Here is a 13,899-nt window from a genome sequence, read left to right as displayed (position 1 = left end):
CCACGGTTTACTACGCCACTGTCTTCCTGCCTTAATGCTATCTCCAACAATTTTTGTTACTTCGCTTTCTGCACAGTCCTTGACATATCAAGTTTCTTTGTTGACCTCTAGGTTTATGTCCCATATTGCACAACCGGTAGAATGCAATGATTCTAGACTTTTTTCAAGGATATCGGTAATGTGGCGATCACGATTCGGTAATGCCTTCCATGTGCTGTTCAACCCATTAAATTTTTGTATAAGTTTCCTGCTTTATATCAGTACCTGCTATTGATATTTCACCTGGATAAAGATACTCTTCCATAAATTTTGCGGGCCCTATGTCACTCATGAATTTCTGTTATCTCACCAAGTTAGTGAAGGTCACCTTCATCTTTTCCATATTTTCGCGGGCCCACTTGCGTGTAAAAGCACGAACGCTCATTGGTTCTCACTGCCTTCTTTAAACTAAATGCTGGGCATTCAGTTCGTTACTACGAAAGTGACTTATTCCGTGCACTCTTATTATGCTAAATATGAAACAGTAGAAACATAATTATCTGCAGCTTGTCGATGTCTCCTTCACTGTGTTGGTAGCGAGATCCATCGTCGGTACCACCTCCTTGTCGCATCGTAGCTATATAGGCTGTCTTCCTTTTGCACACACTATGTAATGTTCGTGACGCTCGCAGTCACCCAGAGTGGATCAACTCGGTGCACTCGCAGAAGCAGCACCGGACAAGTTGTTTCTTCAGCACTGCGCCGTGAATAGTAGGTGCGCGTTGCGATCTGTAAAATCGCCGAAGCTATTGGCAGTCTTTCGGGGTGCACGGAAAGATTGCTCACGGAGGAACAGAAATATCCGAGAAATAGTGGTCATCGTCGAGCCTGATCACTACGTCGCGCACTGCAAGCTCGTTGTACGAGTTTGTTTACACTGGGCGCCTCCGATGCTTAGCCGCCATGCTCGCCCGGTGAATCGATGTGATGACGCCACCACAGCGTTCCCTCGTGGTATAATGCGAAGCGTACTAAATTATAAATTAGTCTAATGCACATTCAGTGTACATGTTCTAAGCTTTAAAATGCTTCTAAACCACTTCAACCTAACTAATATTATCGTACTAAAGGCGTTTGTTTTATAACTCGCTTGTGCATGTAATGCACTCGGTGGAACGACAAACAAGTGAAAGAAGGCACGACCATGCACCGACGGTATGATCACGTGAGCCCCAGTTTGTCGACCGCCTAGAAGGCAACGCCCAAGGAATGATAGCCAGCCAGAGTGAATATAGATCAACCAATGAAACTGCTAGCTTGTCGAAAGATAAACTGTGCCTCGGTACCATTCGTGCTTTCATCTTGGGGTGTCGCCAGAGCTCGTGAAGATCCCGAGTTTTGCCAAACTCGGCGCATCCTGCGTAGCACCCCAAATCATCGTTTATTTGGACAGACTCGTTCACGATTTCGAACACAGTGCCTTCCTTAGCGAGTCACCTCCACTTTTCCGTGTCTGTTTTCTCGTTTTCTAGCATTTTTCGTGGAGCGATCCCGGAGACAGTGCAATCTGAAAACGCGGGCCAGTGCCGAAAGTCGTGTAGATTAAAGTGGGGCCTCCCCGTGGGTGTCTAGAATAAAACTAAGTACAGTAAAAAAAATTGGCCCTCGTACTCACCTCATACTCTCCGCACGTGAGCGCTGACGCTGTAAGCGCCGTGTGCAGTGGCTGTGCCGATTGTCACCCCAAACTTTCTCAGGAAGACCTTGTCTTTGATGCACTTCCAACTGGATGTTTGAATCGCCTTCCAATTATTCACTGTGCAGGCGCCACCGTAGAGGTCATCATGGACTTTGAGCGCACACAGTCGGTGGTCGCGTCCGCGTGCATCGCCCTTTTCTACACGTTCACGGGCGGCCTCTACTCGGTCGCCTACACGGACGTCATCCAGCTCCTGGCCATCTTCTTGGGCCTGGTATGCGGTCCATTGGTTGTTTTCCTCCTCAACATTCTTCATAAGTGATACTGTGTGTGACGACAGTAAGAGACATCTGCATAATCTAGGATCTCATAAGGTCCTAGATAAGGTCGTAGATCATGCCTTAAGGCACGACGTTCTGGAATTGTTTTCTTCCTACCGTGCCTTCAGAAGCCCAAATTTAAGAAGGGAGCTGACAGCTGAAGTTTCACACTTTGATATTGAAGTTAGGTAAACAGGGCTGAAGTTCCTCAGAAAGGCTGGCTAACATTTCGATAGGTGGACCTATCTAGTCGAAGGCGGCCTTGTCAAGGTTGGATGGTTGACAAGGCACCTTTGACAAAGATAAATCCACCTACTTGAACGTTGGCCAGCCTTTCCGAGGCGCTTTTGTCCTGTTTATGTAACTTCAGTACCACAGTCTTCAGTAGCGTAATTACGATTTTCTATATTGATCACGTGGCACATGGCTGATTCGTCGCCCTTCGTCGCTCAGTGGCTGTCGGTGCCGTTCGCCATGTTCCACGAGGCGGTCGGCCCGATCTCGTACCCGAGGAACGACTTCGTGGGCAGCATCGAGTGGAAGGACTTCGGCACCTACTGGGACAACATGCTGCTTCTCATGATGGGCGGCGTGCCCTGGCAGGTTGGTGGACCATGTGTCCCGAACCTCTCGCATTGCTCTCTGTCCGACTTGTCACGACTCATGTAGCCACCTCCTTTACGCCAGTTCCAGGCTAGTGCACTACTCTCCCGCGACAATAGGAACACAAGTACCCTATATCATACCGAAGAAATTATTGTTGCTGCGTGTACATTTAACCGCACGTTTTCCAATAGTGCAGGGACCTGTGAAAGTGCGACTAATGGCTTTTCTGTATCGGTCGTGAAAGTCGCTTATCTTCGCACTGCGTGCTCCAAAAATATTGCGTTAACAGAAGTGAACTCCGTGGCATAGACGCTGTGCTAGAGACGTGGACAGATACGAAAACCTCTTATATGTGCCAATCTCCTACATGTCCAAGAAACGGCCGAGTGAAGTACTCGCCTGCTCTAGCGCTGCTTGTCCAACGTGACAGTTCTCCGACTAACCCAAGTTTCCCTGCTAAAAGCGGCCCGTCGTCTCTCTCCTTACTCCCTGTCGCTCCACAACACACTCAACGCACTACGCACGCAGGTCTACTTCCAGCGGGTTCTCTCGAGCCGCACGGCCGAGGGTGCCGAGCTGCTGTCGTACATGGCGGCGTTCGGCTGCCTGTTCATGGCCATCCCGCCCGTCATCATCGGCGCCGTCGCCAAGGCAGCCAGTGAGTGCAGCATTGCTACGCAGGGGAAAGCAGAGTGCGCGGCCAGTGCCAGCGACTTGTAATTGCCAGAATCACGGAGCAGAAAAAAAGGCCCCAAGTCCATTGCACTACAGAATTGGGTCCTATCAACCAGCCCTCCCGGTGCAGTATCAAATACGCTTCAGCTCTCAAGGAAAGGTTGCCGAGAGAGGGCATTCATAGCAGATGGACGTAGCCTGCATGGATGTGCCACTCGGTGACCGACGTGACAGGAAATGAGTGACGATCCCATCGAACGGCACGTACCGCGCGTGGGAGAAATAGCAGGACCCATTGTGTGGGGTTATCACGGCGGTTGTTTTAACTTTGCACCGTCTCATGAAGCTGCCATGCTCAGATGGAATTCGAGACGCTATGCATACGCCGCAGAGAACGCTATTTTCCGTTCCTAATCAGTTCATGCCCCATGCATGACTCGCCTTCACCGACGCGTATTCGCACCGCCAACTCTTTTCCCTGCCCTTGCGTGCAGACTTCACGCAGGTGGGCTACACGAAGGCCGTTCCACTGACGGGCGATGCGACGTCGCTGACGTTGCCGCTGGTGCTGCAGTACCTGACGCCCGGCTTCGTCTCCGCCATGGGGCTGGGCGCCGTCTCCGCGGCGGTGATGTCCTCTTCGGACTCGTCCATCCTCAGCGCGGCCTCCATGTTCGCATGGAATATCTACAAACTGGGCATCAGGCAGAACGTGCGTGCTCCGCCCGGTCCCTTTGTGTATATTTTTTTACTTGGCTAACAGGGGCGGGCTAGCCTGGAGCCTCGTTCTGTAGCCAATAGTGCGGAACGTCACATAGCACTGACAATTTCCTGCGGTGGGTAATCATCCCAGAAGGCAAAGGGTGCACACACGTGCAGCTGCCACTACGGTTCGCTGAATGTGAAAAGTTGAAGAAGAGAATGTGCATTTCAGATGAATGACCATTGCCACAATAATCACGTAATAATGACGCAGTGCATTATGATATGTAGAGGTGGTGACTATACCCACTTCTTACAGCAATCGGCACGTATCGTTTCAAATGAGAGAATTCTTTCCAAAGAAATTATCGCTCCTTACTACAAGATAAAGGATTGACCTTCGCCGATATTTCCGGATAAGGAAGCCATATCACCGAGGAGACCGCGACGTCTGACGTGACGCAGCGGCTCAGTCGTGGTGCCACCGTCTTTGCGAGAGGATAATCGAGAATACGAGGATTGTTTTATGTATTGTCTTCTTAATTTAAAAATATTAATTTTAAAGAAGACATAAATACACAAAGAGGTCTCAGAGTGAAAAGATGTAATGTGCGAGACCCCTTGGTAATCCTTATGTCAACGAAAAAAATTCATACATGATTCACCTATACTCTTTAATGCGAAATACAAAAGGTGCTCTATATGCGTTTTCTATATGCGTTTTCGACAGGCAGCGTGTGGGTGACGCGTGGGCGCAGTTCACAGCAGCCGTCACACACAGGCTTCCGCTCATGCAACGCGTTCTTTCCATAATTAGTATCGTGCGACGCGATCACCGCATGCCATCGGTGAACAGACGAAGGCCCACTCCTCTGCCGCCATCGTGTAGCGGTCGTCGCAAGCCTTACGCGGCACTGCTCTTTTCTTCTCACGCTGCGCTCAGCGTTCGCTTTCATCTTTCTCTGTGCCCGCTCGCTCGGTTACGCCGAGGGACAACGCCGACGCTCACCGCATGAATGGGCGCGTAAGTGCTGCCCTCCAATATAACTATACAATTAACAGCATCAGGCTATTCAGAACATGTAGAGCAGCTGTACCATCATGCACTGTAGAGCAGCTTTCAGTATACACTACGTCGCGAACAATCAGATTTATGAAAAAGACGATATTCATTCTACAAGTCTAAACATACAGAAGAACGTTGCAAATAAATAAAATAATGAAAAGTTATCTGTCTGTTTAGCGCATGTAAACGCAAGTTCCTTTTAAATGAATCAATAGAACCACCTTTTATACCAGCTGGCAATCAATTCCACATTGGAACACGTTAAATATGTGCAGTGAGCTTGCTTTAATTAGCTATATTATGTAACAAGAAGAGTCGATGAAAGATGACGAAATGAACTAGGATGTAGCAAAGGAAATGGAAGCTTTCCGGACACGTACTTAAATATAAAAATTCCACTATGTCATTTCAGATTATGCATTGTTAAAATTTGATGCGTAAAATGTAACTTAGGGGTCTGAGACATAAAACCACTAAAGAATATACGTATTGCTTGATTCTGAACATGTTGAACTGAGGATAAGTGAGTAAGGCATGTGTTGCCCCATGATGAGATGCAACAGGTTATATGACTAGGGGAGCACCCTGTTTTTCCTTCTTTTTCGATTTATTCTGCAGTACTAGTATACGTGTTCTTTGGATTCGCAATATTCCCTTACAGCGTGATGCAATTTTTGTCGTTACAGTGACCGTTCAATTGGCATTCCGTGCTTCGCAGGCCACGGATAAGGAGGTGATCTACGTTATGCGCGTGTCCATTGTGCTGGTGGGCGCGCTGGCCACCTTCATGGCGCTCACGGCCGAATCCATCTACTCCCTGTGGTTCCTCTCCTCGGACCTGGTCTACGTGATCCTCTTCCCGCAGCTCGTGTGCGTAGTCTACCTCAAGGAGCACGTCAACACGTACGGCTCCTTCGCCGCCTACGTGGTCGGCTGCTTCCTGCGCGCGGGCGGCGGCGAGCGCATTCTGAAGATACCACCCTTCATCAAGTACCCCTTTTACGACTACGACCAGGGCGAGCAGCGCTTCCCGTTCCGCACCTTCTCCATGGTCATCAGCTTCCTCACCCTGGTGGCGGTGTCCCGCGTCGCCTCGTGGCTCTTCGCCGGTGGACGCGTGCCCCTCGACTGGGACGTGTTCAACTGCTTCCAGCCCAACGCCAAGGTGCTCGACAAGGTGCCCTTGGTTGAGGGCGCGGAATTGAGGGCGCCTGCTGCTGTGGGACCACCACCCGCTGCTCCCGAGCCTGTGCTCACGCCGATCAAGGCGGAGACGTCTGCGATTCCGGGCAGTAGTGCGTCGGCGTCGACTACGCCTCGTGGCGCCGCTGGGATCACGCCTCATACCACCTCGGAATACAAGCCGTCGCCAGTCGAGAAGATTCCCAGCAGCACATCACAGCACTCGTAAGTGAGCCGGCGAAGAGCCTTGTTGTTTTCCTTTATCTTCGAGCGCAGCTCTTAGTAGACGCCTGTTCCTGCGGCGAGCGTCGGCGTGACCGAGCGAACGGGTTTCGCGAAAAAATGAAAGCGTACGCGGAGTGCAGTGGGAGATGCACGAAATGCAATAGCGCAGAAGGAGTGTGCCGCGGAACCATGAGTGAGGCGGAAAGCGGAGGAGGACAGGAGGTATACGGCCTGTGCATGCGCTAAGTTGCCGACGGCCCGGGCAGCCTCATCTGCGCTTCGGAGGGGGGCAGGGTACCGTGGGGTGGGGAGGGCTACGCTCGACCGCGGCGTCAGAGGCTGAGGTCAGTCCGCGGTATGTGGCGCGGGGATCACTGAGGCTTGGCGTCACGCTTGCTTGTGAGTTGTCGCCGCTGACACTGAAGACACGACTTCCCAGCGACGAAGAGCCACTTTTGTCGTTGGTGGAACGAAAACGTGAGAATAAAAGCGTAGTGTCGCGCAAGACGGCCTCTGCGGCGACGATGGCTATAGCGATATGGCGCAACTGTAGCGCGCGCCGTCTGTATGGAAACAAAGCGCTGCATGAGCGAACGTATGTCTGCGGCGGCTGCTGTGAATCCCACCCGCGCGCAGGCACCACGAGCTGGCTCTCGCGATCTCCGGATTAGTGAGGCAGTGGCGCCACACTTCGCTCCGTTTGAAACGTGCCATACGAGACTGATTGCCTGTGCCAGCCAATATATCGCAAAATAAAGAGAGTATCGTAATCGTCCGTGGTAGTTTTTTTTTTTGCGCGTACAATCGGCAACCATGTACGCTCAGTGCACTTTAGTTGGTTCCGTCTCCCAAGACAAAAGTGCGCGGTCACTGATGGGACGTACGGACACACAAACGATCGACTACGATCAACCTTGATGCGCGCGCAGATATCCGAACGGTTCGAGAACATCTCAATCAGTCTGGGAGCCCCGCCGCAACCCACCGCTCTGGAATAGTGGTCATATTGTTCTTGTATGTCGCTCACGTATACAAGGACTCTATTCGCCTCGTTGCTTTGTACGGCAGATATCTACAGGGACACCGTTGCAGCTCAATTCTCCACGTTGTTGACGGCGTACTTCGGTTTATCTTGGACATAATGTCCGAAATAAACCGCTGCTCTTCAGAGTTGCGTCGGAAAGAGAGACGCAACTCTGAGCCTAACGCAACAACTGAAGACAAACACTCCTGATTTCAAAATTAACCGAACTGACATAAGTCACATAATCAGCGATGTAGCAAAATTAATAAAAAAGTACGTCATAGCTGGTGTGGGGAACACCAATGTAGTCCAGTTCGTGATATTGCAAAGCTGAAAGCTGCTGTACCACTGAGCCGGTTTGCGTTTCTTGGCGAGGAAACGCTTCTGCCTACACACTTGCGCCTAATTGAGATTATGCATAGAAACGCGCAACATTTCCGAAAAATTCCCTCTCACTTTTTTTTTGTCCGACGAAATTGAAATAAACTCTGGTATTTTACACGCCGAAACCATGATTTGATTATGAGACACGCCGTATTAATAGACTCCAAATTGATTTTGACCATCTGGGGTTCTTTAACGTGCGCCCAATGGACCGTGCACTGGCTTTTGCATTTTACCCCCCATCGAAATGCGGCTGCCTCAGCCGGCGTTCCATCGCGCACCCTCGAGCATAGTAATCCCAACGCAATAGCCACTGCGCCACAACGACGGGCAAAAAAGGAATTGAAATTCGAATCCTTAGACTATGTATAAAGGTGCTTTTGCGCAAGTCAGCGCAAAGGAGTTGCCCGTTTCCAAGTTTGGCGAATTACATCGCATCGACACTTCGCGTGCGCTTGGCCAAGAAATGCGGCGCCGAACGGCATTGCCGTTGCATGCTTCACGTGCAGTCTGGGCGTGTAAAACAGGGCCCGTGTTCACAAAAACCTCTTACGCTAGAATTGTACGCAAGAAAAAAAGTCGGCCAATCTTGATGCTGGACGTACCGTTAGCGAAGGGCGCCAACCAATGCCAAAGATCACTTACAAAATAAAACGTTTGTGTGAATTCGGCCCCAGCTTTTCTTGATTACATTCAAACTAGTCTCCTCGACAAGACATTCGCAAAAGAAAAAGAAAAATAAGATGGCATTGTAAATTTTTTTGCCGGCGCCAGTTGTTCGCTTACTTTTCTTCCGGCGTTATGCTGACAAAACTCGTGTGTGCCTCCCGGGCCCACATCACGTTGTAGTATCAGGCAACGGTGATGCAGCAGGCCGGTAGCGATATACCTGGCGAATGGCGATACCGAGATTTGATATCCGGTCAAGAGTGTGGTGTCACGACAGAGCAACTGAGAACGGAAGAAATGCCCTCTCGCAGGCATATTGTACTTAAGGGACATTAAAAACAAAACAAGGCAAATTATGCCCTTCCACAATAACGAAAAGGCAGTGCTGAAAGCCACGTCCGACGACTCCCTTCAACTTCTTTGACAGGTACGTTACACGGGCCCGGCACTCTTTTTACGGAAGTATGTCCGACGTATTGTTCATTTCTTTTTTTTTCTTGCAGGCTTCACGTTAAGGTACGTCGGCCATAATCCCGCTGGACAGTTAAATACATGCGTCCCTCGCGTCAGCGTTCATTCTGTGTGAGTTGCTGTGCAGCCCGCGCTGATCAGCATGCTCGACGTTGCTGCAGCAAGGGCCGCATCTGATTCCAGAACGGAGATGTGCGTTTTCGTAGAGAGAGAGAAACGCATTCCATTCGGCCGGTGTGCTCCGACGCGATATCATGTAAACGTGTGCCTCAAGCAAATCGTAAGAGGCGTCATAGTTACTCCTACGTTTCAAAGTAATTTCGACTGCGTCCGTTTCAACACACTTTGATGCTGTTTCGTCTACTTATTGTGCTCTATGGATTGGGTTCTACGCAATTGTGATGAAGAATATTGATTCAATAGCTCGCTTCGATGGTACTCAGTGTCAACGTGGCTGAGGGCTCGCTTTTATACCGAAACATGCAATGACTGTGTTCAACATGGTGCAACGAAATTCGGTTTCAAACAAAATGGGCTCTAATTCACACTGCGAAGGTGGTTGGTCAGCAGAGCTGTGGTGTCACTTCATCGTATAGACCAATTAGACGGAGCCTTGTACTGGGTCCTACTGAGCCTGAGCGTGAAGCCGTCGTGCACATTGACGTTATTGTTCCTTTCTTCGTTCATCCTGTTCGCGCTGCTCTTCAGGAGTCCTAACTGTGCGTGGCTCGCTTTGGGCAGGAACCGCTGCGGCCTGCCTATGGCCTGAGCACGATGCCGTATAGTGCATACTGACGTCTGTGTCTGTCGCCGCTGCATAATGTCACGTGGGGGTGACGTTGAAGAACACAATAGCAACACAACACAGCACTAGCGCTAGCACGACACTAACACAACATTAGCATAAGATGTAGTTGCCGCGTAGCGGCAAGTGCAGCTTATGCGATGACATCTCTACAGGGAAACGCTATCCGCGAAGACGAGTGGGGCGAGCTTTCTGGTTCTTTTTTAGTTTCCCCCGCACGCCTGGCTGTTCTGTTATAGCCTTGCGGTAAACTGCGCTGGGTAGCTTGGTCGGATATCAATTCACAAGTATTCTTTTTCTTGCGTTTCTTTTTACTCCAGTATTGCTCCACCTGGCGAAAGCCTTTTTCGCTACTTGCATCGTGCAAGACAAGATGACAGGAAGCAATCCGTCCTCACCACTGCCGGACAGTACCACCCACGGTCAGGTCACGAGATTGAGTAACTTTATTGAGCCGGTATTACGTGCGCTACAGAGCACATTTAAATACACCAGCATAACGTAGTGCAGAAACGGAGCAGTAAACACACCTATACGCGTGACCCGGCGGTGCAATAGTTCTGGCTTACGAGCGGCAGTAAGGACGTGCTGATAGTTGTCCTTTGCAATTAAGAGATCTAAGTGGCAAAGAGACTTTCGCCATGCGAGAGAAACTCCGCAAAATAAGGGATATTTTTGTATATTTACGAAACAACAAAGTCGGTGCCACAGGGACTCGAACCCCGGCTTCACAACATGGGAGTCGGCGACGCTACCGCTGGAACTTGCCGAAACGTTTTTCGAATTGTGTTGCCATAGCAATTATAAGTACGCTCAAGGCAAATTTCCGTCGATGGCGACGGCGTCACCGTAATCCGTATAAAGTCCAAGTTCGGGTAGATTGCGGCGACACGCTTTGCTGCAGATGCGAGAGAAAGCTTGAGAGGGTGAGCCGCGAAGGCTAGTGGCTCGATGCGGGGACGGCTTCTCGCGAGTGCAAGGGGGGGGGGGGGGGGGGGGAGTGCGGAGCTGGGAGATGTGCGCGTGCTAGAAAGGGGGGGGGGTGGCAGGGGGTGCGCCCTATCTTTGAGGCAGTCTGCGGTGGCTTCGAAGGCTAGGCGATCCGAGATAGGTAAGGGCTTTGTGTACGCAGTGTTCTCGCGTGCCTAGTTCACAATGAAGAGAGATAAAGTACGAAGGTGAATTCGCTCGCCGCTGCTGCCGCTATTCACCACGCCAGCGTTCGGACAGCTTGTGTGCGTGGTCATCGAGTGAGATGTGTTCGTTTTTGCCTGTGCACGCGCCACAACGTTCACCGTTAGTAAGCGAATGTTTAAAGCAGTTTATGCAGCTTAAAAAAATACTAATCTTACTTTGTATAGCTGTCGAATTTGCTGTCGCAATCAGTGCTTCGCCTTTCGGACGATAGTGCGAGTTTTGTTTATTAACCCCAGCCTGAAAATTGGTTGGGCCCTTGCCGCATTACTTTTGATAATTTTGGCGTTTTGAGAGACCGGTTATTGTCCACTTTACGTGCATTGCTGTAGCCTGTCATGCTTTACCATATTTAACACCTACAGCCACTTCTTTATGACTTTTTCTCGTTATTAATCCTGCACCGCACTATGGCATTCATTGGTGTCGAAAGGTGCTAAGACTCGTAGATTTTCTCGCTTGCGTGCACAGGATTTCACATAGCATACTTTATGACGGGCAAGCCACCCTGTGTGAGAAGGAGCTTTGCATGTTTTCTAACGACTGTAATCTGAAGGTAGCGCGAAGGTCCTACGTAGTCTTAGACACTTCGTAACGGAAAGGTTACTCTAACCTCACTACGAATAAAGGGTCAGTAAGCCGAAAAAAGCGCGAGGATGAAAGGCTGGTGGCGACGCCTCCTTGAAGTTTCCGCACAAGCTCGCGCCGTGACTTCACAGATGGGTGGCGCCTTCATTTGTTATCGGCAAAAGTGGAGTGCATTGTATAATAAATGAGGCAGAGACTACAATTGGCAAGTTTTGGGAGCCTTTACTGAGCCACGACGGCCAAATATCAAAAGTAAACTTTAATATCCATGACGTCACACTGACACATCGGCGCTGGGTTATAGACACGAAAAAAAAAATGAAACGGTACTTCAACCTTAACTTTCTCTCCGAACGATCAACATATTGCCGCGAAATAACGAAAATATAGTTTTGAAATAGGTTATCGGATCTAAACTTGAATAATTGTTTCCCTTCAAGTGTCGTTTTAAGCGCGGTGATTGCACTAAGCAAGCGGTCCCTCCTTCGGAATGCGAGGTAGTGGACTCAAGTTTGCTGTGACCGCGGACGCGACAGTTGCCGCAGACAACCTGCTTACCTTGCAGATTTTGTATTGCCCTTCATTGTGAGCTTTCTGCCCACACAAAGCTTGTTCACTCGATATAGCGGACACGGCTCGACCTTAGAACAGTGGAGCTTCGGAGAAGTTAGGACCTGTATCTATGGCATTTTAAACCCTGTTCACGTGCACCTCACCCATGGGGCAGTAGTACGACAAAGTATGGAAAGAAAAGCCTGGGGTGACGGAGGAGTTGCACCGGATTTGACGAAGCGGTTGACAAAGTACGAGCCGGTTTTCATTTCTTTAGATTTCTGCCAATATCTCGTATGGTTCTTTTGCACAACTTTCCTTTGCGCCTCTGTTGAGTATAGCTTGGTTGTCTTGACGCACGACTTGCTTCAATTTGCCTTAGAAGTGCTGAATGCTGGGCGTGTTTGTATTCCATAATCAAGAAAGAATGGCGCGAACACACGTTGACGAGAAAAAAAAATGAGCGGCGCTCGTTCGTGTGTTTCTTTCTCATCCCGGTGTGTTTGCGCCATCCTTTCATGAGTATTCAGTTTGTGCGTACCTGAGCTTTCGTGTTTCTCTTGTAATCGATAGCTATTCTTGTAGAGGTATTCATGCTCTTGCATACAGTCTCCATTTTCTCAATAGGAACCAACGTGCGATGATTGTGGATCGCAGATACTATCGAACACTTGTTGTGCCCTTGCTCTCAGCACGACTTCTTTAATGAGGCCTCTATCTCGTGACAACTTTAAACTAGCTAAACTCCGTAGAATCTTGGTTTCAGCTAGTCGCTGCAGGTTTCATATTTCCGGCAATGAAAGGCGCCAAATTAGACGCGCACAAAGACGTCCAGTGGTATGTCTCTTTCTCCGCGTCTACCTTGCGCCTTTGATTTCCTGAAACAAGACTCCGTACCATTTCCTGATGCCAAAATACTGCGACAGCGGCCACACCCCTCAATGGCGTGAAATATTCGCACAAATGTGCAGGTCAAGTGCAACTGCCTGAGTGACCCATAGTAGTCCACGTGTGCCTATTGCTCGTCATGGTCGACCTCCCTGTCTCGGCTCGCCTTACATTTTGTCTCCCCTCCTTGCCAATTGAGCGTCTCCGCAATGGGTGTGTCTTGCAGAGCGGAAATGACGTTGAAGAGTCCCGGTACACCAGCGACGGGCGACGTCAGCAAGGACGCGAGCGAGACGTCGGCCAGCAAGCGCAAGCGCAAGAAGCACGGCCGCTCCAGCCAGGAGTCAAGCAAGTTGGCGCAGAGCGACACCCCGGAGACGCCGCAACCGTAGGCCCCCGGACGAGACCACAACCGAGGCGGAGCCCCACTGAGCTGCCCTGGTGCCGCCGCATTCCCAGCGAACGCCACGTTGGTCGCGGTGGCAATGATAAAGAGAAAATGCGCCCGTCTCTTGAGAACCAGTTCGACTTGGGTATTTATGCACGCAGCCGATCCTCTCTAACTCTTAACCACGCATTGTAGTACACTTCGAGCGCTGTAGAGCTAAATTTCCAATAGGATGCACGCAAGTAGCTGCAAGATATGCGCAGCCGTAACACGTTCCATAGAGGTGTCCGAAGGCAACCGATGCGTACACGAGACGGGCCATGCTGAGGCCGCATGTCCACAAAGTTAGTTTGTGCGGTGTAAGGCGTTAGAGGCGCTGTCGCTGTTCGCCGGCAGTGTTCCTGTTTGCAAGCGTCAGTGATGCTTCTTTGTCTGGACACGCAGAATATGCTAATTGTTCAAGGTTGACGAGGCGGGACGGA

The 13,899-nt window shown here is 50.1% G+C and overlaps 1 protein-coding gene across 2 annotated transcripts in view; it reads left to right on the top strand.

Annotated features, from left to right (window-relative positions):
* LOC135905325 (high-affinity choline transporter 1-like) overlaps nucleotides 1-13,548 on the top strand; it is a 37,000-nt gene extending 23,452 nt beyond the window's left edge. For both annotated transcript variants that reach the window (XM_065436357.1, XM_065436356.1), the window contains 6 exons: nucleotides 1,804-1,952; nucleotides 2,452-2,601; nucleotides 3,133-3,262; nucleotides 3,774-3,991; nucleotides 5,766-6,454; nucleotides 13,256-13,548. In XM_065436357.1, the coding sequence (XP_065292429.1) occupies nucleotides 1,804-1,952; nucleotides 2,452-2,601; nucleotides 3,133-3,262; nucleotides 3,774-3,991; nucleotides 5,766-6,454; nucleotides 13,256-13,421 (1,502 nt within the window). In that variant the 3' untranslated portion in view covers nucleotides 13,422-13,548. The remainder of the gene's footprint in view (nucleotides 1-1,803; nucleotides 1,953-2,451; nucleotides 2,602-3,132; nucleotides 3,263-3,773; nucleotides 3,992-5,765; nucleotides 6,455-13,255) is intronic.
* Nucleotides 13,549-13,899: the final 351 nt, after the last annotated feature.

This window comes from Dermacentor albipictus, chromosome 3, assembly GCF_038994185.2.
Source record: "Dermacentor albipictus isolate Rhodes 1998 colony chromosome 3, USDA_Dalb.pri_finalv2, whole genome shotgun sequence".
NCBI classification, from domain to species: Eukaryota; Metazoa; Arthropoda; class Arachnida; order Ixodida; family Ixodidae; genus Dermacentor; species Dermacentor albipictus.
This window is presented reverse-complemented; position numbering and strand designations above follow the sequence as displayed.